This window comes from Chiloscyllium punctatum, chromosome 36 (genome assembly GCF_047496795.1).
Source record: "Chiloscyllium punctatum isolate Juve2018m chromosome 36, sChiPun1.3, whole genome shotgun sequence".
Classification (NCBI taxonomy): domain Eukaryota; kingdom Metazoa; phylum Chordata; class Chondrichthyes; order Orectolobiformes; family Hemiscylliidae; genus Chiloscyllium; species Chiloscyllium punctatum.
Genome location: NC_092774.1, coordinates 13,188,767 through 13,215,705, shown reverse-complemented (window position 1 = coordinate 13,215,705; position 26,939 = coordinate 13,188,767). Strand labels below are relative to the sequence as shown.

General features: G+C 50.8%; 2 protein-coding genes across 2 annotated transcripts in view; one reads left to right on the top strand and one right to left on the bottom strand.

Annotated features, from left to right (window-relative positions):
- LOC140460743 (uncharacterized) overlaps positions 1–22,963 on the top strand; it is a 130,798-nt gene extending 107,835 nt beyond the window's left edge. Inside the window, exons 4-5 of the mRNA XM_072555380.1 lie at positions 6,160–7,128; positions 17,264–22,963. Of these exons, the coding sequence (XP_072411481.1) occupies positions 6,160–7,128; positions 17,264–18,169 (1,875 nt within the window). The 3' untranslated portion in view covers positions 18,170–22,963. The remainder of the gene's footprint in view (positions 1–6,159; positions 7,129–17,263) is intronic.
- LOC140460787 (uncharacterized) overlaps positions 1–26,939 on the bottom strand; it is a 125,148-nt gene that overhangs the window by 31,910 nt on the left and 66,299 nt on the right. The gene's annotated exons all lie outside the window — the stretch shown is intronic.

Sequence of the window (26,939 nt, the reverse complement as noted above, 5' to 3'; positions counted from 1 at the left end):
GAGAGATATTCATTAACACCTCTCCAATCTCCACAGGGCCCACACTCAACTTCCCACTTCTGTCTTTGACTGGCCCTATTCCTACCCTAATCATCCTCTATTCCTCACATATCTATAGAAAGCTTTAGGCTTCTCCTGTATTCTATTTGTTAAAGACTGCTCATGTCCTCTCTTTGCTCTTAACTCTCTCTTTAGATCCTTCCTCGCTGATCTATAATTCTCCATCGCCTCATCTGAACCATCTTGGCTCATCAACACATAAGCCGTCTCCTTCTTTGTAACAAGAGACGCAATTTCTATTGTAGACCATGGTTCCCTGACCTTATCACTTCCTCCCTGCCTGACAGGGACATACCTATCAAGGATACACAATATCTGTTCCTTAAACCAGTTCCACATTTCAATTGTGTCCATCCCCTGCATTTTGCTACCCTATTCTATGCATCCTAAGTCTTTCCTAATTGCATTATAATTGCCCTTGCCCCATCGATAACTCTTGACCTGTGGCATGTTCCTATCCCTTTACATCGCTAAATGAAACCTAATTGAATTATGGTCACTCTCTCCAAAGTGTTCACCTTCCACTAAATCAAACATCTGGCCTGGTTCATTACCAAGCACCAAGCTCCAGTGTGACCTCCCCTCTTGTTGGCCCTTCAACATACTGTGTCAGAAAACCCACTTGCCCACACTGGACAAAAACTGATCCATACAATGTACTAGAATGAAAGCATTTACAGTCAATGTTGGGGAAGTTAAAGTCCCCCATAATGACCACCCTGTTCCTTTCACTCGTACCCAGAATAATTTTGCTAATCTTCTCTTCCACCTCCCTGGAATTCTGCAGAGGTCTATAAAAAAACTCCAAGCAGTGTGACCTCTTCTCAACTGTTTCTAACCTCAGCCCACATTACCTCAGTAGTCGAGTCCTCATCAAAAGTTCCGTCAGCCACCGTTATACTATCCTTGACTAACAAGGCCACGCCTCTCCCTCTTTTACAGCCTTGGCTGTTCTCAATGAAAGATCAAAACCCTGGAACCTGCAACATCCATTCCTCACCCTGCTCTATCCATGTCTCCGAAATGACCACAACATCCAAGTCCCAGGTACCTATCTGTGCTGCAAGCTCACCTACCTTATTGTGGATACTCTGGCATTGATGTAGACACACTTCAAACCACTTCGCTGTCTGCCAGCACATTCCTGTGACCCTGAAATCCTGTCCCTGTCCTCCCTATTCTCATCCTCCTGTGCATTGCAGCTACACCCCTGGTTCCCATCCCCCTGCTGAGTTAGTTTAAACCCACCCGAATATCACCAGCAAATTTCCCATCCAGGATATTAGTACCCCTCTGGTTCAAGTGAAGACTGTCCTGTTTGTACAAGTCCCACCTTCCCCAGAATGAGCCCCAATTATCCAAAACCTGAAACCCTCCCTCCTGCACTATCCTTGCTGCCACATGTTCAGCTGATATCTCTCCCTATTCCTTGCCTTGCTATCACGTGGCACGGGTAACAAAGCAGAGATAACCACTCTGTTTGTTCTAGCCCTCAGCTTCCACCCGAGCTCCCTGAAATCCTGCCTTACATCCCGATCCCTCTTGCTGTGGGAGATTAGAAATGTTGTTTTTTGCAGAGGAGGCGAAGTGGGGGGAAGAGAAGCGGAATTCTTGTAGCATGTAGCGTACGTAATGAATATAGAGGGTCTTTTAAAGAAAATAGTTTTAAGCTAGGAAATAACTTTAAAGTGTTGTAGTTGACCACAAAAAGAAGCAGCAGGGACATTTCACAATAAAGCTTTTAGTATGATAAGAGAAACTGGATAAAAGAACAAGCTGTAACAAACAAGGAACAAAGAATGCAGACAAGCACAGCAGGATGGCCAGATCAGAAAATTACTAATAAGTGAGGTAATCGGCTTATGAGAGGATGGGAAAAGGGAGGTGCGATTCAGCAATTTGTAAACTGAATAAGAAAGCGAACCTGCTCTGTTTTGGCACACATTTCTGCTCAATTGCAGAAGCGTCCGGTACGTGTAAGACTGTAATAAATTGTTCTTGTTTCCAAGGCTTTGTCTCAGGCTGATTGATTTGTGATTGAGTTCTGTTTCTCACATTTCTACCTATGTCATTGGTACCTACATGGACCATGACTTGGGGTTGGAAACCCTCTCCCTTCAGGACTCCAAAGATACGATCCAAGACATCACGCACCCTGGCACCTGGGAGGCAACACACTAACCGCGAGTCTTGTTAATTCCCAACAAAACTTCTATCTGACCCTCTAACTATCGAGTCCCCAATGTCTAACACTCTCCTCCTTTCCCTCCTTCCCTTCTGGTGGAACAGGGACAGGCTCTGTGCCAGAGACTTGGGCCCCAGTGCATACCCCTGAGTTATGCAGTACCCACTGACTTATACAGAAGAAAACACAAATAAGTCGTCCCTCCTCTCCCAGGAACCTCTGCTCTCCAACTTCAAATTTAAAACCTCAAATCAGTAACTCCCCACTCCTGGATTGCTGCTGCCGCTGAAAAACAGAAAATGTCACCTGCTTTTTTGCGGTTAGCACTGCTGCCTCACAGCGCCAGAGCCCCGGGTTCAATTCCACCCCCCCCCCCCACATATGCGCGGATATCCTCCCACAGTCCAAAGACGTGTGGGTTCGGTGAATTGGCCACGCTAAATTGCCCTGTATTGTTCGGTGACGGGGAATGGGGCTGGGTGTTTTGCTCTTCGGTGGGTCGGTATGGACTTGTTGGGCCAAAGGGCCTGTTTCCACAATGTAGGGAATCTGATCTAAAGTTCTGGAATTTATATATTGATGAACTGAAACCTGCAAACCCCTTCTGAAAGATGAAGGAATCAGCAGCGGTCCAAGTTTGTGCCAAATATTGCATCGGTTGCAAGACACTGTGATGTTTTGCTATTAATTCTGTGTCTTATGATCCTGCAGCACAGCCACCCGCAGAAGGAGCAGCGCTGCAGAAGCTAGTGCTTCCAAATACACCTGGGTGGGCGGGGTTTACCAGAAGGGGCGGGGTTTAGCGGGTGAGCGGTGCTCATGGACGTGTATCGTGAGGTCCGCGCGCTGGTAGGCGGGGCGAGGCTGGAGGCGCGCGGCTTTGTGGGCGGTTGCACGTGAGGGAGGGGGGCGTGGTTTTGACTCGCGCGGGGTTCGCGGCGAAGGGGTGGGGTTTGGTGCAGGAGGGGGAAAGAGGTTTGGTTCACAGAGGCGGGGCTTTGTCCCGAAGCGGCGGGGCTTACGAGCTGCGTTCGGAAGGGGCGGGGTTGACGTGTCCCCTGGGTGGAGGAGGGGGCGGGACCAGGACCTGGTCCAATGGGCGCGGCCATCCCGAAGCCGGAAGTGTGCCCGCGGCCTGTTTCCTCCGCTGGAGCCTCGGCTGCAGCAAGTAAGGTAAAGCTTTATCAATATTTCCTTTTACAGAGTTTGTATTTAATAACCAGTAATGGATACTCAATATCATCATAAAGTCCCAAAATGCAATTCATTTCAATCCATTGCAGATAAGCACTAAGAGTTAATTTTCTACAGGATTCAACAGGTGGGAAGTAAAACCTGGAAGGGGCCATCCCAACGAGGTTGGAGACCTTTGCCAGTCCAGTTCTTGTCGAGCACCAACGAACCAGGCTCTACCCGTGACGAGGCTGAAAGGGAGGGAACATCGCTGTAGGTCACACGCTCCTGGGAGTGAAAGACACACATAACATTAGTTAGAGCAAGAACATAACCAATCATTGCTTCGGTCATGTGGTGGACGTGGACTGAGAAGGGAGGCGAATCGTTCCAAGGGGGACGGAGGGGGTGACCAGAGAGACTCTCAGCTGGAGACAGTCGTGTCTTGCCCACAGGCATGGATCACATCTGGAATAAGGCCACAGGGATTAGCATAACCAGGAGAGGCCAGATTCGGCCATTAATTTGGTAAATTTAGTCTTGAGTCTGGTTAAAACATTCAACAAGGCCGGCCGCCTGAGGATGATAAGCACCGTGCAGTTGCCGACAAATACAAAGCTGGGAACAGAGTTCTCCGTTAATATTACATGCAAAGTGTGGTCCATTGTCTGAGCTAATGAACGCAGGTATACTGAAGCGGGGAATTATTTCCTTAAACAAAATCTTCACCACAGTCTCAGCAGTAGTGTTAGGAGGAGGGTAGACTTCAATCCATTTCGAAAAGACATCAACAATAAGCAAAACATATTTATAGCAACTCAACTCATTTCTCCAACTCAATGAAGTCCAGTTGAAGTGTCTCCAAGGGACCCTCCAGCAAGGGAGTTCTGCAGCAGACCTGACGCTTTCAACGTGGAGTCGCTTGAGTGATGAAGTGAGCTGCCAGAGGAAGTGTTGGGTGCTGGTACGATGACAAGTTAAAAGGCTCCTGGATGAGCATCTGAATATGAAGGGTTCAGATGGGTCAGGGCCAAGTGATGGCAAATGCAACTGCACTCATAGAGATGTACAGCACAGAAACAGACCCTTCGGTCCAACTCGTCCTTGCTGACAAGAGAGCCAACCCAATTTAGTCCCAGCTGCCAGCACCCGGCCCATATAGGGGCCAAGTGATGGCAAACGTGACTAGATTAATTTAGGATATCTGGGCAGGTTGGGCCAAAGAGTCTGTTTCTGCGCTGTGTGACCCTAATTGTCTTCAGTGAAAGCAGAAGTGTGGTGTGAAGGCTGGACCTTCAGAGCATGTTCTGCCCTGACTGGAAGCAGAAGAGTTTGACTGAAGTGTGTTGGTGTTAATGCCTTGATGTCTCATTTTGCTCCCACCTTCTCGGGGTCATTAACCATTTTGTGTCTGGTCCTTCCTCGAGAAGCTGCATTGCAGGTTCACCCTGAATTGACACTTTATTTTTGCTTCCCAAAATCAGACCTGCTCATTCTCAGCAGGATCCCAGTGTTGTGAAAGATATTAACTTTCAGGTGGAGATGTCAGTCTTGATGTTTTTGCTTTTTCTGCCCCTGTACGATCCTGAATCAGCACCTTCAGGGGAATTAGTTAGAGCGGAGTGAGAACAGAGGTGAAAGGAGAGTGGGATGGTACTTTCAGTTTTGTGGAACAACAAAAGATTATTCCACAGAAAGTAGAATTGCTTGTTCTGAATTTCTACCCTGCACTGATAGTGATGACTTTTGTAATCTGTTTTTGCAGAGTATATGAAAATCTGAAGACTGAAGTTTCAAAATCAACAGATGAAATGCTTATGCCCGAAACATTGACTCTCCTGTTCCTCGGATGCTGCCTGACCTGCTGTGCTTTTCCAGTGCCACATTTTTTGACTGACTCTCCAGTGTCTGCAGTCCTCACTTTGATGTCAGTGTCTGACAGTCTCTGAATCCATCGGGACCGCAACTATTTTTGACTGTGATTTCTGTGAGAGGGAACCACACTTTTTGGTTCCTCTTTGAGGACGTTTTCAGCGCACTGTGCGTGGAGCCTGGAACAGTTATACGGCCTGGGAAGGGGACTTCACGGCAGGGAGGGGCTCTACACGTGTTTGTGTGCAGCTGAAGCTGTGGCTATGGAGAAACCTGAGGAATCCCGCCCTGTGGAGGAAACGTGGAAGTGTGGCGACTGTGGGAAAGGCTTCCGTGTCCCATCTGCCCTGGAGACACATCGGCGCAGTCACACCGGGGAGAGGCCATTCCCCTGCACTGATTGCGGGAAGGCCTTCAGACATTCCTCCCACCTGTTGGCCCACCAGCGGGACCACACGGGGGAGAAGCCCTTTAGCTGCCCAGAGTGTGGGAAGGCCTTCAGCACATCCTCCCACCTGCTGACCCACCAGCGTGTCCACACGGGGGAGAGGCCCTTCAGCTGCCCAGTGTGCTTGAAGGCCTTTACCCAGGCCTCCACCCTGCTGACCCACCAGCGGGTCCACACAGGGGAGAGGCCCTTCAGCTGCCCAGAGTGCGGGAAGGCCTTTACCCAGGCCTCCACCCTACTGAGGCACCAGCGTGTCCACACGGGGGAAAGGCCCTTCAGCTGCCCCAAGTGTGGGAAGGCCTTCAGCGACTCCTCCACCCTGCTGAGGCACGGGCGTGTCCACACCGGGGAGAGGCCATTCACCTGCTCTCAGTGCGGGAAGGGCTTCACCTGCTCCTCCCACCTGCTGACCCACCAGCAGGTCCACACGGGGGAGAGGCCCTTCACTTGCTCTCAGTGCGGGAAGGGCTTCAGGTATTCCTCCCACCTGTTGAGGCACCAGCGTGTCCACACCGGGGAGAGGCCCTTCAGCTGCCCCGAGTGCGGAAAGGCCTTCAGCAATTCCTCTACCCTGTTGGCCCACCAGCATGTCCACACCGGGGAGAGACCGTTCACCTGCTCTCAGTGCGGGAAGGGCTTCACCTGCCCCTCCCACCTGCTGACCCACCAGCGGGTCCATACGGGGGAGAGGCCCTTCAGCTGCCCCGAGTGCGGGAAGGCCTTCAGCAATTCGTCCCACCTGTGGAGCCACCAGCGTGTCCACACGGGGGAGAGGCCCTTCAGCTGCCCCAAGTGCGGGAAGGCCTTCAGCGATTCCTCCTCCCTGCGGAGGCACCAGCGGGTCCACACGGGGGAGAGGCCGTTCACCTGCTCTCAGTGCGGGAAGGCCTTCAGCGATTCCTCCCACCTGCTGACCCACCGACGGGTCCACACGGGGGAGAGGCCCTTCAGCTGCCCCGAGTGTGGGAAGGCCTTCAGCAATTCCTCCACCCTGCTGACCCACCAGCAGATCCACACGGGGGAGAGACCGTTCACCTGCTCTCAGTGCGGAAAGGGCTTCACCTGCTCCTCCGCCCTGCTGAGGCACCAGCGTGTCCACACGGGGGAGAGGCCCTTCAGCTGCCCCGAGTGTGGGAAGGCCTTTACCCAGGCCTCCACCCTGCTGAGGCACCAGCGTGTCCACACGGGGGAGAGGCCCTTCACTTGCTCTCAGTGCGGGAAGGGCTTCAGGTATACCTCCCACCTGCTGACCCACTGGCGGATCCACACGGGAGAGAGGCCCTTCAGCTGCCCCAAATGCGGAAAGGGCTTCAGCACATCCTCCTCCCTCCTGAGGCACCAACGGATCCACACGGGGGAGAGGCCGTTCACCTGCTCTCAGTGCGGGAAGGCCTTCACCTACTCCTCCCACCTGCTGACCCACCAGCGAGTTCACGTGCCATCGCAGGGGGATTGAAGGAGTGACGGCCGAGTGCCATTATCGATTGGACTATCAACCAGGTTCCGGGGACTCCCGGGTTTGAATCCCGCCAAGACAGACGGCAGAATTGGTATTCGGTCAGAAATGTGGAGTTTGGAATCTAACGATGAGACCGTTTCAGGGAGGGGGTGGTGCAGGGGAGAAAGCCCCCATCTGATTCCCTCTCTCCCTTGTTAGGGAAGGGAACCACCATTGTGGGAAAGGATTCACTCAGTCGTTCCAGCTGCATCCTTTACCCGGTCTGGCCTACACCTGACTCCAGACCCACAGCAGTCTGGTTGACTCTACACTGCCCCTTCCTGGCAAATGAGCGGGGAGAAACTTACTTGGAGACAGGGTATGGGTTAAAATTGCTGAGTGAGGCAATACTTCCTCCGGGTTACGGATGTACCAAGGATCCAATAACAAAGGGACAACTTGGTGCTGACCAATAGTAAAGACAGTGAGGGGAGGGGGGTGCACTTTCACGTTGAGCTGTTCAAAAAGCACCTGCTGTTTCTCTGCCTTTTTGCTGGGGGGATCTGAAGCTGTAACAAAGTTGGGTTGCAATAAAGGTTACCTGAACTTACTGCCGGGCTCAGACTCTCATTGAAAGCTTTGAGCTCCAAGAGGTTTTTGTTTTAAAGCTGCTCATTTCTTTCAGCCTCCTGCACTAAGTTTAGAACATGGAACATAGAACAGTACAGTGCAGAACAGGCCTTTCAGCCCTCGATGTTGCACCGACCTTTGAACTATTCTCAGCTTGTCCCCCGACACTATCCCAAAATCATCCACGCGCTTATCTAAGGATTGTTTAAATCTCCCTAATGTGGCTGAGTTGACTACCTTAGCAGGTAGGGCATTCCACGCCCTTACCACTCTCTGCATAAAGAACTTGCCTCTGACATCTGTCTTAAATCTATCATCCCTCAATTTGTAGTTATGTCCCCTCGTACAAGCTGACATCACCATCCTAGGAAAGAGTCTTTCACTGTCTACCCTATCTAATCCTCTGATCATCTTATATGTCTCTATCAAATCCCCTCTTAGCCGCCTTCTTTCCAATGAGAACAGACCCAAGTCTCTCAGCCTTTCCTCATAAGACCCTCCCTCCAGACCAGGCAACAACCTGGTAAATCTCCTCTGCTCCTTTTCCAATGCTTCCCATATCCTTCCTGAAATATGGGGGCCAGAACTATACACAATATTCCAAGTGTGGCCGCACCAGCGTTTTGTACAGTTGCAGCATGATATTGCGGTTCCGGAACTCAATCCCTCTATGAATGAAACCTAACACACCGTATGCCTTCTTCACAGCACTATCCACCTGGGTGGCAACTTTCAGGGATCTATGTACATGGACTCCAAGATCACTGCCTTCCTGTTATTCTTCCCAAAGCGAATCACCTCACATTTAGCTGCATTGAACTTCATTTGCCACCTCTCAGCCCAATTCTGCAGTTTATCCAAGTCCCCCTGCAACCTATAACATTCTTCCAAACTGTCCAGTACTCCCCCCACTTTAGTGTTTTCTGCAAATTTACTAATCCATCCACCTATGCCTGCATCTAAGTCATCTATAAAAATGACAAACCGCAATAGTCCCAAAACAGATCCTTGTGGCACACCACTAGTAACTGGACTCCAGTCTGAATATTTTCCATAAACCACCACTCCCTGCCTTCTTTCAGAAAGCCAGTTTCTAATCCAAACTGCTAAATCACCCTCAATCCCATGCCTCTGCATTTTCTCCAACAGCCTGCCATGTGGAACCTTTACTGAGGTCCATGTACACCATGTCAACTGCCCTACCTTCATCTCCATGCTTGGTCACCTTCTCAATAAACCCAATGAGGTTTTGTGAGACACGATCTGCCCTTGATGAAACCATGTTGATTATCTGAAATCAAATTGTTGCTTGCTAGATGATTATAAATCCTATCTCTAACATTCCTTTCCAAAAGCTTTCCAACAACAGATGTAAGGCTCACTGGTCTATAATTACCTGGGTCATCTCTGCTGCCCTTCTTGAACAAGGGCACAACATTTGCAATCCTCCACTCTGGTACTAAACCTGTAGACAATAACGACTCAAATATCACAGCCAAAGGCTCTTCTATCTCCTCACTCGCTTCCCAAAGAATCCTCTGATAAATCCCATTCGGCCCAGGGCATTTGTCTACTTTCACTCCTTCTAGAATTGATAACACCTGTGTGCAACTAACCTCGATCCTTTCGAGTCTAATATCTCGTACCTCATTCTTCTCCTCTACAATATTCTCTTTTTCCTGAGTGAAGACCGATGAGAGATATTCATTAACACCTCTCCAATCTCCACAGGGCCCAGACTCAACTTCCCACTTCTGTCTTTGACTGGCCCTATTCCTACCCTAATCATCCTCTTATTCCTCACATACCTATAGAAAGCTTTAGGCTTCTCCTGTATTCTATTTGTTAAAGACTGCTCATGTCCTCTCTTTGCTCTTAACTCTCTCTTTAGATCCTTCCTCGCTGATCTATAATTCTCCATCACCTCATCTGAACCATCTTGCCTCATCAACACATAAGCCGTCTCCTTCTTTGTAACAAGAGACGCAATTTCTATTGTAAACCATGCTTCCCTTACCCTATAACTTCCTCCCTGCCTGACAGGGACATACCTATCAAGGACACACAATATCTGTTCCTTAAACCAGCTCCACATTTCAATTGTCCCCATCCCCTGCATTTTGCTTCCCTATTCTATGCATCCTAACTCTTGCCTAATTGCATTATAATTGCCCTTGCCCCATCGATAACTCTTGACCTGTGGCATGTTCCTATCCCTTTACATCGCTAAATGAAACCTAACTGAATTATGGTCACTCTCTCCAAAGTGCTTACCTTCCACTAAATCAAACATCTGGCCTGATTCATTTCCAAGCACCAGATCCAGTGTGACCTCCCCTCTTGTTGGCCCTTCGACATACTGTGTCAGAAAACCCTCTTGCACACACTGGACAAAAACTGATCCATACGATGTACTAGAGTGAAAGCATTTCCTGTCAATGTTGGGGGAGGTAAAGTCCCCCCTAATGACCATCCTGTTCCTTTCACTCCTACCCAGAATAATTTTTGCTAATCCTCTCTTCCACCTCCCTGGAACTCTGCGGAGGCCTATTAAAAAAAACTCCAAGCAGTGTAACGTCTCCTCTCCTGTTTCTAACCTCAGCCCACATTACCTCAGTAGACGAGTCCTCATCAAAAGTTCTGTCAGCCACCGTTATACTATCCTTGACTAACAAGGCCACACCTCTCCCTCTTTTACCGTCTTGGCTGTTCTTAATGAAAGATCAAAACCCTGGAACCTGCAACATCCATTCCTCACCCTGCTCTATCCATGTCTCCAAAATGGCCACAACATCCAAGTCCCAGGTACCTATCCGTGCTGCAAGCTCACCTACCTTATTGTGGATACTCTGGCATTGATGTAGACACACTTCAAACCACTTTGCTGTCTGCCAGCACATTCCTGTGACCCTGAAATCCTGTCCCTGTCCTTCCTGCTCTCATCCTCCTGTGCATTGCAGCTACACCCCTGGTTCCCATCCCCCTGCTGAGTTAGTTTAAACCCACCCGAATAGCACCAGCAAATTTCCCACCCTGGTTCAAGTGAAGACTGTCCTGTTTGTACAAGTCCCACTTTCCCCAATTATCCAAAAACCTGAAACCCTCCCTCCTGCACCATCCTTACAGCCACGTGTTCAGATAATATCTCTCCCTATTCCTTGCTCTGCTATCACGTGGCATGGGTAACAAACCAGAGATAACCACTCTGTTTGTTCTAGCCCTCAGCTTCCACCCTAGCTCCCTGAAATCCTGCCTTACATCCCTATCCCTCTTTCTACCTATGTCGTTGGTACCTACGTGGACCATGGTTTGGGGCAGGACACCCTCTCCCTTCAGGACCCCAAAGACACGATCCAAGACATCACGCACCCTGGCACCTGAGAGGCAACACACCAACCGCGAGTCTTGTTCGTTCCCAACAAACCTTCTATCTGACCCTCTAAGTATCGACTCCCCAATGATTAATACTCTCCAGCTTTCCCTCCTTTCCTTCTGGTGCAAGAGACCTGGGCTCCAGTGCATACCCCTAGTAGGACGTTTTCCCCCCTCAACAGTACCCTCTGACTTATACAGCAGGAAGAAAATAAAAATAAGTCGTCCCTCCTCTCCCAGGAACCTCTGCTCTCCAACTTCAAATGTAAAACCTCAACTCAGTGACTCCCCACTCCTGGGTTGCTGCTGCCGCTGAAAAATAGAAAATGTCACCTGTTTTTTTTGCGGTTAGCACTGCTGCCTCACAGCACCAGAGCCCCGGGTTCAATTCCCCTCCCACGTCTGCGCGGATATCCTCCCACAGTCCCAAGATGTGTGGGTTAGGGTGAATTGGCCACGCTAAATTGCACCATTGTATTAAGTGACGGGGAATGGGGCTGGGTGTTTTGCTCTTCGACGGGTCGGTGTGGACTTGTTGGGCCGAAGGGCCTGTTTCCACACTGTAGGGAATCTGATCTAAAGTTCTGGAATTTATATATTGATGAACTGAAACCTGCAACCCCTTCTAAAAGATGAAGGATTCAGCAGCGGTCCAGGTTTGTGCCAAACATTGCATCGGTTGCAAGACACTGTGATGTTTTGCTATTAATTCTGTGTCTTATGATCCTGCAGCACAGCGACCCGCAGAAGGAGCAGCGCTGCAGAAGCTAGTGCTTCCAAATACTCCTGGGTGGGCGGGGTTTAGCCTGGGGGGCGGGTTTTAGCGGAAGGGCGCTGCTCATGGGCGGGGCGTGTCTCGTCAGGTTCGAGCGCTGGTAGGCGGGGCGAGGCTCAGCGTACGATGCGGCGCGTCCAGCCTGGACGCACGCGGCTTTGTGGGCGGTTGCGTGTGAGGGAGGGGGGCGTGGTTTTGACTCGCGCGGGGATCGCGGCGAAGGGGTGGGGTTTAGTGCAGGAGGGGGAAAGAGGTTTGGTTCCCAGAGGCGGGGCTTTGTCCCGAAGCGGCGGGGCTTATGACCTGCTTCAGGAAGGGGCGGGGTCTACGAGCTGCGTTCGGAAGGGGCGGCGTTGACGTGTGACAATGGCGGAGGAGGGGGCGGGACCAGGATCTGGATCAGTGGGCGTGGCCATCCCGAAGCCGGAAGTGTGCCCGCGGCCTGTTTCCTCCGCTGGAGCCTCGGCTGCAGCAAGTAAGGTAAAGCTTTATCAATATTTCCTTTTACAGAGTTTGTATTTAATAACCAGTAATGCATACTCAATATCATCATAAAGTCCCAAAATGCAATTCATTTCAATCCATTGCAGATAAGCACTAAGAGTTAATTTTCTACAGGATTCAACAGTCTCAGCACTAAAATGGTCTCACAAGGGAACGGCTGTGAATGTTATCACTTGGTGCCCTGTTCACACAGATTCACCGATGCTGAGGCAAACGTTCTTCATTGCCTTACAGCATCCTGTTATCACTTGGTGAGCCCAGGTGTCCCTATCTTTAAGTTCTCTCCTCTTTCTGAGCCTTCCTGCCTGTTTATTTTCTAGTGCAGTAAATGTATTCAATAATTCAGCATTACATTTTAGTCTGAATGTTTAAAGACAAGTTTTAAGGCTATAGACTTTATCACCCAGATGCCCACACTCTCATTCCTCCCTTTGATTGCACCGCGATCACTGAAAGAGAAGGCTAGTCCAAACGAATGCCCTTCAAGGTGGTCCAGCCGTCAACATCCTGTAGAGCGGCACCACCATCTTCACAGCTCATCTGGTCATATTTATCATCACCATCGACACGTGTGGGTGAGCCATCAGATCGCGAAAGGAACATCTTCTGGGGCAAATCTATATCACTAAGGGACCTCATAAGCCTAGCAATTAAATAGCTAACAATACCAATACCGACAAACAGACATAGCTAAACCGATGAGCCAATTGTACCATCGGCCCGATCTGCAGTTTCCCCAACTGGTCCCTTCAGTCATTCTGTCACGGAATACCTGGATCTCTTCTTGAATCTTAGTAATATTGCCAGTGAGATCGGGAATGCCCATAGTGCATTTATCTTGGACAATGGTGCAGACCTCACCCTCCCGGGCGAGTATATAGTCTAAGGCATACCGATTCTGCATAGAGTAAAGACACAGGTCTGATAATCCCAGTTTACTCTGTTCCAGAGCCTCTTTACTCTTATTTCCTCAAATGGTCAGGCCACAAAAGAGGGAATTGCAGTTCTGTTGACTTGTCAACCCTGCCGATTCTTCCAACCTCAGGGTACTCTGGATTCCCCAGCCTGTCGGGTGTCCTCTATTGTCACCCAGTCCCTTGGGATCCTTCCAGTTGGAGCAAGGTTGGCTGAGACCGATCGCTGCATCCTCCTCAGATGGAGGTTCCATCGACTTGTCCACTGGCCAGGACAAGGTACTGTTGTGGGAACAAGGGCTACGATACTGACCTTATGAGGGACATCTTTGCCATCCAGGACAAGGAAATTGGTAGCTTTACCTTAGCTGAAGAAATAATAGTCTGGTTTGGTGTATATTAGGGAGAGTTTGTCAAAATAGGTTACTGAAATGTTACAGCAGGGGGTCTGGTCAGATCTACAGGAGTAGAGGGTCAACGTTTTGCAAGAGGAGTTGCTTTAGCACTGTACAAAATGGGCCAAGTGACTTGAGCACTCGCAGTGTATGGGAGACAATGGTCCTCAGAATGCTGTTCCCATTGGGCTCTCCCTTAGCTCTATTGTACATGGTATTGGTGACAGTATCAGGTTCTGAAAAGAGAAAAGGCCTATAAATGCACAAGGGAAGGGTTCCGTTCCAGGTCCATGTGCCACATAAGGCCTGCTGTACCTCAGGCAGTGTTACACCAGCTGTTTGTATACACAGACCGGAGGTATTGGAAAGTGATATTCCTCTTCGCAGGGTCGGCAGTAGGAAATCTGACAAATAGAATGGAATCGGGGACTGGGGACTGGGCAAGTAAGTCATCTCCCGATAGAGAGGAGTAACATACTACTGCCTCTGGGGTGTAGAGCGTTCTGTGGGCCTGTATAAATAAGTTCCTTGTGGATTGAGGAGTTTCCCCTATCAGGCTTCCCTTTTCTCGAGTCGGCCCGTCCTACAAAAAGGGATGGTGTTCCTGGGCGTCCTTAAAATATTTACCATAATGACGGGGTTGATCATTTTTATCCTCACTAGGCTTGCGTCTGCAGATAAAATCAAAAAGACAGGTTCGGTAACGCCATGGTAACTCCCCCTGATTTCTACTGTCCAGATGGACCATCTGGTCTTTCTGATGGAAGAGTCCATTACAACAATCAATCTTCATCACGTTCCACACGTCAAAGGGGTCTGGTCCGGTGCACTGGACGACATCTCCTCAGTATGGGTGGTGATAACCTCTGATCATTCCCGGTCCCATCTATACTTAGAGCCTTTCCCCATCAGGATGTTGTACGTAATCAGAAAGGGAGGAGATAAGCGATCCCCCACATGTCCCTCCTCTTAGTTCAAGTATCTGTAATAAGATTAACATTAGAACAACAGCAGGATTCAAAAACCCAACTGGACAGGGTCCACTCCTTTTGTTCAGATTCCAGGATTCTCTCCTCCTCTTCTACACCTTTTGATTGGTGCGGTCAATCAATTTACAACGGTGCCGTTGGACCCAAGCTGAGCGCCCAGCGACTGTGACCGTTGTAGGGGTGGGAAGTAAAACCTGCAAGGGGCCATTTCAACGAGGTTGAAGACCTTTGCCAGTCCAGTTCTCAACGAGCACCAACAAACCAAGGTCTACCTGTGACGAGGCTGAAAGGGAGGGAACATCGCCGTAGGTCACACGCTCCTGGGAGTGAACGGCACACATAACATTAGATAGAGCAAGAACATAACCAATCATTGCTTCGGTCATGTGGTGGACGTGGACTGAGAAGGGAGCCGAATCGTTCCAAGGGGTACGGAGGGGGTGACCAGAGAGACTCTCAGCTGGAGACAGTCGTGTCTTGCCCGCAGACATGGATCACATCTGGAATAAGGCCACAGGGATTAGCATAACCAGGAGGGGCCAGACTCTGCCATTAATTTGGCAAGTTTAGTCTTGCGTCTGGTTAAAACATTCAACAAGGCCGGTCACCTGAGGATGATAAATACCATGCAGTTGCCGACAAATACAAAGCTGGGAACAGAGTTCTCCGTTAATATTACCCACAAAGTGTGGTCCATTGTCTGAGCTAATGCACGCAGGTATACTGAAGCGGGGCATTATTTCCTTAAACAAATTCTTCACCACACTCTCAGCAGTAGCGTTAGGAGGAGGGTAGGCTTCAATCCACTTCGAAAAGACATCAACAATAAGCAAAACATATTTATAGCAACTCAACTCATTTCTCCAACTCAATGAAGTCCAGTTGAAGTGTCTCCAAGGGACCCTCCAGCAAGGGAGTTCTCGTAGAGATACTTGAACTAAGAGGTGGGGGATCGCCTACTCACTGACCTGTTTGATCACGTACAACATCCTGATCGGGAAAGTCACTGACTGAGTATCGATGCGATCTGAAAATGATCTGAGATTATCCTGGTGTCATCTGGTGCACCAGACCAGACGCTTTCAACATGGAGTCACTTGAGCGATGGAGTGAGCTGCCAGAGGAAGTGGTGGGGGTGCTGGTACGATGACAAGTTAAAAGGCTCCTGGATGGACATATGAATATGATGGGTCAGGGCCAAGTGATGGCAAATGTGACTGGAGTCATAGAGATGTACAGCACAGAAACAGACCCTTCGGTCCAACTCCGTCCTTGCTGACAAAAGAGCCAACCCAATTTAGTCCCAGCTGTCAGCACCCAGCCCATATAGGGGCCAAGTGATGGCAAACATGACTAGATTAATTTAGGATATCTGGGCAGGTTGGACCAAAGGGTCTGTTTTCGTGCTGTGTGACTCTAATTGTCTTCAGTGAAAGCAGAAGTGTGGTTGTGAAGGCTGGACTTTCAGAGCATGTTTTGCCCTGACTGGGAGCAGAAGGGTTTGACTGAAGTGTGTCGGTGTTAATGGCTTGATGTCTCATTTTGCTCCCACCTTCCCGGGGTCATTAACCATTTTGTCTCTGGTCCTTCCTCAAGAAGCTGCATTGCAGGTTCACCCTGAATTGACACTTTTTTTATGCTTCCCAAAATCAGACCTGCTCACTCTCAGCAGGATCCCAGTGTTGTGAAAGATATTAACTTTCAGGTGGAGGTATCCAAAATTCAGAGAGATGTCAGTCTTGATGTTTTTGCTTTTTCTGCCCCTGTAAGATCCTGAATCAGCACCTTCAGGAGAATTAGTTAGAGTGGAGTGAGAACAGAGGGGAAGGGAGAGTGGGATGGTGCTTTCAATTTTGTGGAAAAACAAAAGAATATTCCACAGAAAGTAGAATTGCTTGTTCTGAATTTCTACCCTGTACTGATAGTGATGACTTTTGTAATCTCTTTTTGCAGAGTATATGAAAATCTGACGACTTGAAGTTTCAAAATCAACGGATGAAGGGCTTATTCCCGAAACATTGACTCTCCTGTTCCTCGGATGCTGCCTGACCTGCTGTGCTTTTCCAGCGCCACATTTTTTGACTGACTCTCCAGTGTCTGCAGTCCTCACTTTGATGTCAATGTCTGACAGTCTCTGAATCCATCGGGACCGCAACGATTTTTGACTGTGATTTCTGTGATAGGGATCCACACTTTTTGGTTCCTGTTTGAGGACGTTTTCAGCAGCAGTGGGACTGGACGAGAGACCCCACTGTTGCAGCGAACTGTGTGTGGAGTCCGAAACAGTTATACGGCCTGGGAAGGGGACTTCACGGCAGGGAGGGGCTCTACACGTGTTTGTGTGCAGCTGAAGCTGTGGCCATGGAGAAAGCAGAGGAATCCCGCCCTGTGGAGGAACCGTGGAAGTGTGGTGACTGTGGGAAAGGCTTCCGTTTCCCGTCTGCCCTGGAGACTCATCGGCGCAGTTACACCGGGGAGAGGCCATTCCCCTGCACCGACTGCGGAAAGGCCTTCAGACATTCCTCTAACCTGCAGGCCCACCAGCGGATCCACACGGGAGAGAGGCCCTTCACCTGCTCTCAGTGCGGGAAGGGCTTCAGGTATACCTCCCACCTGCTGATCCACCAGCGAGTCCACACGGGGGAGAGGCCGTTCACCTGCTCTCAGTGCGGGAAGGGCTTCACCTGCTCCTCCACCCTGCTGAGGCACCAGCGTATCCACACGGGAGAGAGACCCTTCAGCTGCCCCGAGTGCGGGAAGGCCTTCAGCAGTTCCTCCCACCTGCTGACCCACCAGCGGGTCCACACGGGGGAGAGACCCTTCAGCTGCCCCAAGTGCGGGAAGGCCTTCAGCTGTTCCTCCCACATGCTGACCCACCAGCGTATCCACACGGGGGAGAGACCCTTCAGCTGCCCCGAGTGTGGGAAGGCCTTTACCCAGGTCTCCTCCCTGCTGACCCACCAGTGGGTCCACACCGGGGAGAGGCCGTTCACCTGCTCTCAGTGCGGGAAGGGCTTCATCAGTTCCTCCAACCTGCTGATCCACCGACGCGTCCACACGGGGGAGAGACCCTTCAGCTGCCCCGAGTGTGGGAAGGCCTTCAGCAGTTCCTCCCACCTGCTGACCCACCAGCGTATCCACACGGGGGAGAGACCCTTCAGCTGCCCCAAGTGCGGGAAGGCCTTCAGCAGTTCCTCCAACCTGCTGACCCACCAGCGTATCCACACGGGGGAGAGACCCTTCAGCTGCCCCGAGTGTGGGAAGGCCTTTACCCAGGTCTCCTCCCTGCTGAGACACCAGCGGATCCACACGGGGGAGAGACCATTCACCTGCTCTCAGTGCGGGAAGGCCTTCACCTACTCCTCCCACCTGTGGAAGCACCAGCGAGTTCACGTGCCATCGCAGGGGGATTGAAGGAGTGACGGCCGAGTGACCATATCAGTTGGACTGTCGACCTGTTTCCGGGGACTCCCGGGTTCAAATCCCGCCACGACAGATGTCAGAATCGGTATTCGGTCAGAAATGTGGAGTTCGGAATCTAACGGTGAGACCGTTTCAGGGAGGGGGAGGTCGGTGGGGGGAGAAAGCCCCCATCTGATTTCCCACTCTCCCTTGTTAGGGAAGGGAACCGCCATTGTGGGAAAGGATTCACTCAGCCGTTCCAGCTGCATCCTTTACCCGGTCTGGCTTACACCTGACTCCAGACCCACAGCAGTCTGGTTGACTCTACATTGCCCCTTCCTGGCAAATGAGCAGGGAGACACTTACTTGGAGACGGGGTACGGGTTAAAATTGCTGAGTGAGGCAATACTTCCTCCGGGTTACGGATGTACCAAGGATCCAATTACAAAGGGACAACTTGGTGCTGGCTAATAGTGAAGACAGTGAGGTGGGGGCGGTGGGACAGGGGAGGTGTGGTGTGTGCAGGCAGTCAACACATGTAATAGCTTGTAACTTTGACTTTGGAAACAGAACCAGTCTGACTCAAGATTGGGATACAGGCTGACTCTGACCTCACACCTTTAATGCATTGTCTGAGCTGAGATGTGAGCTTTTGCTATCAAACCTTGTTATCTCGAGAAGGTGACAACAAGAAGTTCTGGGATTCACATTGTAATGAGACCTGCAACCTATTTGAAAAGGTGGAAGACTTAACAATCCAGGTTTGTTCAATATACCATTTCAGTGGCAGGACGCTGGAATGTTTTGCTCTAAATTGTGTCTCAGGATCTTATCCTCCACAACCACCTGATGATGAGGCAGCACTCCAAAAGTTACTGCTTCCAAAGAAGCCTGTTGGACTACAACCTGGAGTTGTGTGATTCTAGAATCTGGTCTCCAGCATCTGCAGTCCTGGTTTTTACCTTGTTGATTTTAACCCTACAGCGAATCCTCTTGCAAGGATGCCTGCCTTGAAGAAGTTTTCCTCCTCTGTCTACAAGAATCTCAGGGAGTCCCTCTCCCACTGCAACTCCCAGGTTTTTTAGATTACTTTACAGTGTGGAAACAGGCCCTTCGGCCCAACAAGTCCACACCGCCCCGCCGAAGCGTAACCCACCCATACCCCTACATTTACCCCTTACCTAACACTACAGGCAATTTAGCATGGCCAATTCACCTGACCTGCACATCTTTTGGACTGTGGGAGGAAACCGGAGCACCCGGAGGAAACCCACGCAGACACGGGGAGAACGTGCAAACTCCACACAGTCAGTCGCCTGAGGCGGGAATTGAACCCGGGTCTCTGGCGCTGTGAGGCAGCAGTGCTAACCACTGTGCCACCGTGCCGCCCACTGCCACCGTGCCGCCCACGGTGCCGCCCAGGTCATTTCCTCTGCCCTGATGCTCTTCAACCATGTCCTGAAACAGACTCGCCACCACAGCCCCATTCGCTTCCTCAGTGCCTGCCTCCGTAACCAACTCATCCCACACGGACTCCAGACCACCTTTAAACCAGCACAGTTCGGATCCGAACAGGACAAACAGTACAGACTACAGATTCAAAAAACACCAGGAACGGTTCTCCTTCAAGATCCTCCGCTCCACGCTTGCAGCAATGCGCCGGCACCTAACCTCTCTCCAGTCAGCCCTGCCTCAGCTGAGGGCCACACTCTCTCAGAATTACAAAGGACCCCCTCTGTACTACATCCTCAGGAGAATTCATACTCTCAACAAACAGTATTTCAACTCCATCTTAAACATCAAAAACTGTAAGTACAACAAACTTTTATCCACCCACCTCCATAACCAGCGCTCCTCAAACATTCCAGAAGATTCACCCGGCCTCTGAAATTGCTCGGACGCCATTAGCCATGCGGCTGGTGCAGCTGCCGCCCCCACGCTGATTGATGTCACTTCCGCCCCCATCATGGCTACTCCCACAGCCACTTCCGCCCCTCACAATTCCTCATGCATCACATGTGACATCATTTCTGCCCCTCACATCATCGCTGATGTCACGCGCTCAGTGACTTCCGCCACTCTTACTGCTGTGGTCACCCCCACTTCCGCCCCCACCAACGCCACTCACCTGCATTCTGCTGACATGCCCCCCACAGATCCCACTGTCGCCATTCCTGGCCTACAGAACCCTGAGGGGAACACCACCCCAGCTCATGACTCCACCCCCCCATTCCCCCCCACCATCACACCCACTCCAGTTACCGGCTCCGCCCCCACTCCCAGCTCCACACCCACACCAGATCCCAGCTCCCAGCCATGCCGCGTTTTCACCATCCCCCCAGACCTCCCCCTCACTGAGGACGAACGATTAGTCCTCAGCAAAGGACTCATCTTCATCCCCCTCCGTCCACGCATCAATGAATTTAATACACGCCGTGATGTCGAACACTTCCTCCGCCTCCGAGCTTACTTTCACAATCTGGACTCCCGCCCACCTTCCGAGGACCCCTTCGCCCACCTCCAACACACTGCATCCACCTGGACACCCCGCGCTGGCCTATTACCTGCCCTCGACCTCTTCATTTCCAACTGCCGCCGGGACATTAACCGCCTCAACCTGTCTACCCCCCCTCCCCCACTCCAACCTCTCACCCTCACAACGCGCAGCCCTCCAATCCCTCTGCTCCAATCCTGACCTCACCATTAAGCCAGCGGATAAAGGGGGCGCAGTGGGAGTCTGGCGCACTGACCTCTACGCCGCTGAAGCCAAACGCCAACTCGAAGACACCTCTTCCTACTGCCCCCTCGACCATGACCCAACCCCCATCACCAACCCATCATCTCCCAGACCATACAGAACCTCATCACCTCAGGAGATCTCCCACCCACAGCTTCCAACCTCATAGTCCGGGAACGCCGCACTGTCTGGTTCAACCTCCTTCCCAAGATCCACAAGCCTGGCCACCCTGGACGACCCATTGTCTCAGCATGCTCCTGCCCCACTGAACTCATCTCTACCTACCTCGACACTGTCCTATTCCCCCTAGTCCAGGACCTCCGCACATCTGTTCGAGACACCACCACGCCCTCCACCTCCTCCAAGACTTCCGTTTCCCCGGCCCCCAACACCTCATCTTCACCATGGATATCCAATCCCTCTACACCTCCATCCGCAATGTCCAGGGCCTCCAAGCCCTCCGTTTTTTCCTCTCCAGACGTCCCCAACAGTACCCTTCCACCGACACTCTCATTCGTTTGGCCGAACTGGTCCTCACCCTTAACAATTTCTCCTTCGAATCCTCCCACTTCCTCCAGACCAAAGGGGTAGCCCATGGGCACACGTATGGGCCCCAGCTATGCCTGTCTCTTTGTTAGCTATGTAGAACAGTTGATCTTCCGTAATTACACCGGCACCACTCCCCACTTCTTCTTCCGCTACATTGATGACTGCATTGGCGCCACCTCGTGCTCCCGCGAGGAGGTTGAGCAATTCAGCAACTTCACCAACACATTCCACCCTGACCTTAAAGTTAACTGGACCATCTCTGACACCTCCCTCCCCTTCCTCGACCTCTCCATCTCCATTAATGATGACCGACTTGACACCGACATTTTCTACAAACCCACCGACTCCCACAGCTACCTGGATTACACCTCTTCCCACCCTACCTCTTGCAAAAATGTCATCCCGTATTCCCAATTCCTCTGCCTCCGCCAGATCTGCTCCCAGGAGGACCAGTTCCACCACAGAACACACCAGATGCCCCCCTTCTTTAGAGACTGCAATTTCCCTTCCCACGTGGTTAAAGGTGCCCTCCAACGCATCTCGTCCAGATCCCGCACTCCTGCCCTCAGACCCCACCCCTCCAACCGTAACAAGGACAGAAGGCCCCTGGTGCTCACCTTCCACCCTACCAACCTTCGCATAAACCAAATCATCTGCTGACATTTCCGCCACCTCCAAAAAGACCCCACCACCAGGGATATATTTCCCTCCCCACCCCTTTTCCGCCTTCCGTATCTACTTGGTTAGGTCCACGCCCCCCCACAACCCACCCTCCCATCCTGGCACCTTCCCCTGCCACCGTAGGAATTGCAAAACGTGTGCCCGCACCTCCATCCAAGGCCCGAAAGGAGCCCTCCACATCCATCAAAGTTTCACCTGCACATCCACCAATATCATTTTATTGTATCCGTTGCTCCCGATGCGGTCTCCTCTACATTGGGGAGACTGGATGCCTCCTACCAGAGCACTTTAGGGAACATCTCCGGGACACCCGCACCAATCAACCACACCGTCCTATGGCCCAACATTTCAACCGCCGCTCCCTCACCACCAGACGCCTGGAGGAAGAACGCCTCATCTTCTGCCTCGGAACACTTCAACCCCAAGGCATCGATGTGGACTTCAACAGTTTCTTCATTTCCTCTTCCCCCACCTCACCCTAGTTCCAAACTTCCAGCTCAGCACTGTCCCCCTGACTTGTCCTAACTTTCTATTTTCTTTTCCACCTATCCACTCCACCCTCCACCTTGACCTATCACCTTCATCCCCTCCCCCACTCGCCTATTGTACTCTATGCTACTTTCTCCACTCCCCCACCCTCCTCTCACTAGTCTCTCCACGCTTCAGGCTCTCTGCCTTTATTCCTGATGAAGGGCTTTTGCCCGAAACGTTGATTTCGAAGCTACTTGGATGCTGCCTGAACTGCTGTGCTCTTCCAGCACCACTAATCCAGAATCTGGTTTCCAGCATCTGCAGTCATTGTTTTTACCCAATAGTAAAGACAGGGTGGGGGGGGTGAGGAGGAGGGGAGGTGTGGTGTGTGGTGTGGGGGGTGGGGGTGGCGAGGAGGAGGGGAGGTGTGGTGGGGGGGGTGGGGTTGGTGAGGAGGAATGGAGGTGTGGTGTGGGGGGTGGGCGGGTGAGGAGGAGGGGAGTTGTGGTGTGTGGGGGGAGCGGGTGAGGAGGAGGGGAGGTGTGGTGTGTGCGGGGGGGGGGTGAGGAGGAGGGGAGGTGTGGTGTGTGGGGAGGGGGGGTGAGGAGGAGGGGAGGTGTGGTGTGTGCACTTTGACCTTGAGCTGTTCAAAAAGCAACTGCTTTTTCTCTGCCTTTTTTGCTGGGGGGATCTGAAGCTGTAACAAAGTTGGTTTGCAATAAAGGTTACCTGAACTTACTGCCGGGCTCAGACTCTCATTGAAAGCTTTCAGCTCCAAGAGGTTTTTGTTTTAAAGCTGCTCATTTCTTTCAGCCTCCTGCACTAAGTTTAGAACAGAGAACAATCCAGCGCTGGGGAACTCAAAACTAGGTGGGGGGGCATTTTTATTTAAATATAAGGAGAGAGATTTAAAAGAAACCGGCGGGGCAATATTTTGAAAGAGGGTGAATTGCATGTGGAATTAACTTGCTGAGGATGTGGTAGATACAGGTACAGTGACAACATTGAAACAGCATTCGGATGGATACATGAGTAGAAAGGTTTAGAGGGATATGGGCCAAATGCAGGCAAGTGGGACTGGTTTAGTTTGGAATCCTGGTCAACATGGACAAATTGGACCGAAGTGTCTGTTTCTGTGCTGTATACCTTTATCGAAACCAGTAGATTTCTGAAAGGGGCTTGACAGGATAGATGCAGATAAAATGCTCCTTTGTGGGGAGGGTCATCGAATTCCGACAAGGTGGAAGCAGGCCATTCAGCCCATCTATTTCACTCTGGCCCTCTGAACAGTATCCCACCCATACCCAACCCCTGCCCATCCCCCCCGTGCAGACGTCACGCGGGGGCGAAGGCGGTTGGGAGGAGAAGTCGCTCGAGCGAGGAAGTGGCGGGAGGGCGGCCGTTAGGAAAATCCTTGTTTAATCCTTGGGCTGTTTACCCCCCTCACTGTCTGTTTAATCCTCGGGCTGTTTACCCCCCTCACTGTCTGTTTAATCCTTGGGCTGTTTACCCCCCTCACTGTCTGTTTAATCCTCGGGCTGTTTACCCCCCTCACTGTCTGTTTAATCCTTGGGCTGTTTACCCCCCTCACTGTCTGTTTAATCCTCGGGCTGTTTACCCCCCTCACTGTTACTTGTGCAATTGCTGAGGGTAGTGTGTAAATCCTAGTGAAGGAGATTATGCACCAGCATGTATATGTTCCTCAGTTATTGAAGGGGCAGGACCTGTTGAGAATGGTTAGTAAATGTGGTGCACTAAGCCTTGTTAATATGGATATAGTTTATTATTTGGAAAAGTAGACTTTATTATTTAGAGTCACCAATGTACAGCGCGGAGCCAGACCCATTCGGTCCAACCTGTCCATGCCAACCGGATATCCTAAATTAATCTAGTCCCCATTTGCCAGCACTTGGCTCCTATCCCTCTAATCCCTTCCTGTTCATATACCCATCCAGATGTGTTTTAAATGCTGTAATTATACCGGCCTCCACTACTTCCTCTGGCAGTTCATTCCATACATGCACCACCCTCTACATGGAAAGGTTGCCCCTTAGGTACCTTTTTAATATCTTTCTGCTCTCACCCTAAACCTATGCTCTCTCGTTGTGAACCTCACCCCTACACTGACAAAAAGACACTTTAAAAAAGAGTGAGCAGCCAGACAAAATGCAAAAGCTATAAAACGTTGAGCCACTTGGGGAAAAAAGAACTGTGGCTCTACCCTTTATTTCTCCCATTGGCATTTGAACACTTAACATCTGTCAATAACACCAGCATCGCCACAGAGCATATTGTGTCTGCTCCTCGGTGTGAACAACAGCACACCTGCTCGCTGGTGTCACCAACACATTGTCCATGCTCCTTGCTGTCGGCAGAAAAGGCGACATCGCTTATCTCTGTTCCTAAAGGTCTTCCTTTTATTCTTAAAGCTGTGCCCTCTGGTCCTAGTCTCTCCTACCAATGGAAACAGCTTCCCAATGTCATTGCACTGTGGGGATGAAGCCCTACCCTGTCCGGTAATTTCTGCTGGTGGGTGAGACTAGGCCTCAAGGTTAGAGGGAGTAGCTTTCAGACAGAGATGAGGAACTGCTTTTCCCAGAGGGTCGTGAATCTTTGGAAGAGTCTAGATTAGAGTGGTGCTGGAAAAGCACAGCAGGTCAGGCAGCATCCGGAAAGCAGGAAGATCGATGTTTCAGGCAATAGCCCTTCATCAAAATCTATGGAATACTCTGGCCAAGGAAGCAATAGAGTCAGCTTCATTAAGTATATTCAAGACACAGTTGGGTGGGTTTTTGCCTGGTAGTGGAATTAAGGGGTTCCTTGTGACAGTGCAGGGAGGAGGAGATGAGTCTATGGATAGATGAGCCATGATCTTAGTGATTGCGGAGCAGGCTCACTTGTAGCAACTGGAGTGAATCCAGGGAGGGAGCAGCCTTTGCGACCTCAGGTATGTGCCTTGGTGCCCCGGGTGAGGTTAGACAGAAGGACAGGTTGGTACTGTTTTCTGTAGCTTGCCAGAGTCTGAGGAGTGACCTTATATGCTTTTATATCGTCATGAGGGACATGGATAGGGTAAATAGACAAGGTATTTTTGTTTGGATGGGGCAGTCAGAACTAGAGGATAATAGGTTTAGGATCGAGAGTTTGGTGCTGCAGCAAATCAGGCAGTATCCAAGGAGCAGGGAAGTTGACGTTTCGGGGAAACTCCCTTCATCAGGGAAGTGTGTGTATGTGAGTTAGTGTATAAGACTGCGCGTGGGAGTGTGTGTATTTGCACATGTGCCTGCTTGATAAAGTGAGATTGTGATGTCTGACAACTGGCACAGAAGGATGCTGATGCCCCTCTGAACATCCACGCATCATTCCTGATGAAACTTCGACTGTCCTACTGCTCGGATGCTGCTTGACCTACTGTGCTTTTCATTGCCAGACTTTCCGACTCTGATCTCCAGTTCTCACTTTCTCCACATCCCAATACATCACCATTTAAACAATATACCTTTCTGCTTTTTTTCCACAGCAAAGGGTATAACTTCATATTATGGTACTGCACTTGCCACGTGTTTGCCAATTGTGGTCTTCTCTACATCGGGGAGACAGAGTGTAAACTTGGGAAATGGTTTGTTGAGCATTACGGCCGGGTCTGCAGCAACCGACCGGACCTCCCAGTCACCATCCATTTTAATTTCCCTTCCCACGCCCTTTCTGACATGACCATCTTAGGTCTTCTCCATTACCACAATGAAGCAAACCGTAAATTGGAGGAACACCACCTCATCTTCCACCTGGGCAGCCTACAGCTCAGAGGACTTGACATTGAGTTCTCCAATTTAAAATAACCTCCCTTCCCATCCCCCAACTCCTCCCCATCCCTTCCACTCCTCCCTGCCAACTTGATTCCTTCCTCCCATTGATCAACCAGATCCTACCCTCTACCTGTCTTCACCTAACCCCACTTCACGATCCTCCCCCCCCCCCAACACCTATCCCCACTTCACGATCCTCCCCCCCCCCCCCCCCAAGCACCCCCTTGTTCTGCAGCTCCCCCTACACCCACGCCCCATCCTGAAGGGGTACACCAGAAACGTCAACTTCTCCACCTCCTGATGCTGCCTGGCTTGCTGTCATCTCCCAGCCTCCTGCCTGTTTATTTTGCCAATTGAAACACAGACCTGGACCAACTTTTCCAGAGCCTGACACCTGCCTGGATTCACTCCCTATCCTTTCAGTTGCTACAAGTCAATAATTTCGAATTCCTGCAGTGTGGAAAGCCGCCTTTCGGCCTAACTAGTCCACACCAACTCTCTAAAGAGCAAACCATTCAGACCCATTCCCCTATCCTAT